This window comes from Aplysia californica, unplaced genomic scaffold (assembly GCF_000002075.1).
Source record: "Aplysia californica isolate F4 #8 unplaced genomic scaffold, AplCal3.0 scaffold00171, whole genome shotgun sequence".
In the NCBI taxonomy this organism is placed as follows: Eukaryota; Metazoa; Mollusca; class Gastropoda; order Aplysiida; family Aplysiidae; genus Aplysia; species Aplysia californica.
Window position 1 is genome coordinate 385,520 of NW_004797441.1, and position 1,432 is coordinate 386,951.

The following is a 1,432-nucleotide window of genomic DNA, read 5'->3' on the forward strand; positions in this document are numbered from 1 at the left end:
TGTATGTATGTATGTATTCTCTCTTTGAGAACCAAATTATGTACGATTATACCTTTGTTCCGTAGAATTTCAGTCTTATTTGTACTAACTCCCTTTTTTTGTGACTATAATCTATCTTAGCTTTCAAGGGGATTTACTTGTTTAAATTGTGTCGATGACAAAGTGAAATATTTTCAACCAATCATCGAGTAATGTGCGCTGCTGTCACAAGATAATAATGTTTTCATCGTAATAAAGACGCAAACTGACACCCTAAATGTTATTGAAATTATGTCAAAGAATATCGAGTTGAAATGAAACCATCTTCTTTTTGTCTTTACAGACTTTGTTTGTCTAGATCCAACTTTGAACTCCATTCTATTCTCTCTGCTGTTCTCTGTATCCAGGCTATTCCTGTCCGCTCTCTGATATCATCTTGCCACCTTCTTTCTGGTCGTCCTCTTGGTCGTTTTCCTGTTCTGAGTCTCCGTTCTGAGAATTGGAATGAAACTGACTGCCACCAAAATGATGAGAAAGAGACATCAATATCACATGCAATTGATATCAAAATGATAGGAAAACAGCTTTAAAAACTATATGTAATCAAAGCCATGCCTTTTGCATAATCACCTATACCACTGGTAGACAACACTGCTTTCATACGTTCATGCGGATTGTCGGGTGTGGGTAATGGGGGGGGGGGGGGGGGGGGAAGAAATTTGCTGGGCGCACTGGTGGGTTTCGTACTTGTTTTGTTTCCCTTTTGTTGTTTCTGCTTGTGTGTCTTTCTCTTTCCATGCACTAAATAGCCCTTATTGTGCCAATGTAATTTCACTTCACTCAAACAAGAAAGTTTTTATAAAATGTATAAAGCTTTGTCTCGGACCACCTATCATATTATAATTCCAGACTAACCACCACCCCCTCATTTGGGTGGTTCGTGGGCGCTCTGGTGTGGTTGTCGTTCCTGTCAATTTTCCTCTTTTTTTTTCTTTTTTTGTTTGATTGTGTGTTTGTTTGTTTGTTTGGAATCTTACTCTCTAGTAGCAACTCCAATCTTCGACAAGTCCTATATGACCTATTTGTGTTTCAAGTGTCATAAAACTCTTACTAAATCCATCTACCCTCTCTCCTACCCTCTGGTCTCCCCAGGCCTACCCGGCGACGAGGGTCCACCCCGGCGGAAGCCACACGCCAGACAGGTCAAGGCCAACGCCCGGCTAGGTCAGGTGGTTGATGACCTCCTGGTCCCCGAGCACAAGGCGGCCCGCAGGCTCATCAGACGATCGCAGCGTCACAAGCCAGACGACAAGATGGCCGCGATCACCAACAACATGACGCTGTACGAGAGGATCATAGCCTACAGGAAGCTCAAACAGAGGGAGACTGGTGGGGAGGTAGGTAAAGGAGGAGGAGGGGAAACATTTTTTTTTTTGGGGGGGGTGGAGGGAGT

At 43.3% G+C, this 1,432-nt stretch overlaps 1 protein-coding gene across 1 annotated transcript in view; it reads left to right on the plus strand.

Moving 5' to 3' along the window:
• Positions 1-1,046: 1,046 nt before the first annotated feature.
• LOC101854168 (trichohyalin) overlaps positions 1,047-1,432 on the plus strand; it is a 20,387-nt gene continuing 20,001 nt past the window's right edge. Inside the window, exon 1 of the mRNA XM_035969696.1 lies at positions 1,047-1,376. Within this exon, the coding sequence (XP_035825589.1) occupies positions 1,053-1,376 (324 nt within the window). The 5' untranslated portion in view covers positions 1,047-1,052. The remainder of the gene's footprint in view (positions 1,377-1,432) is intronic.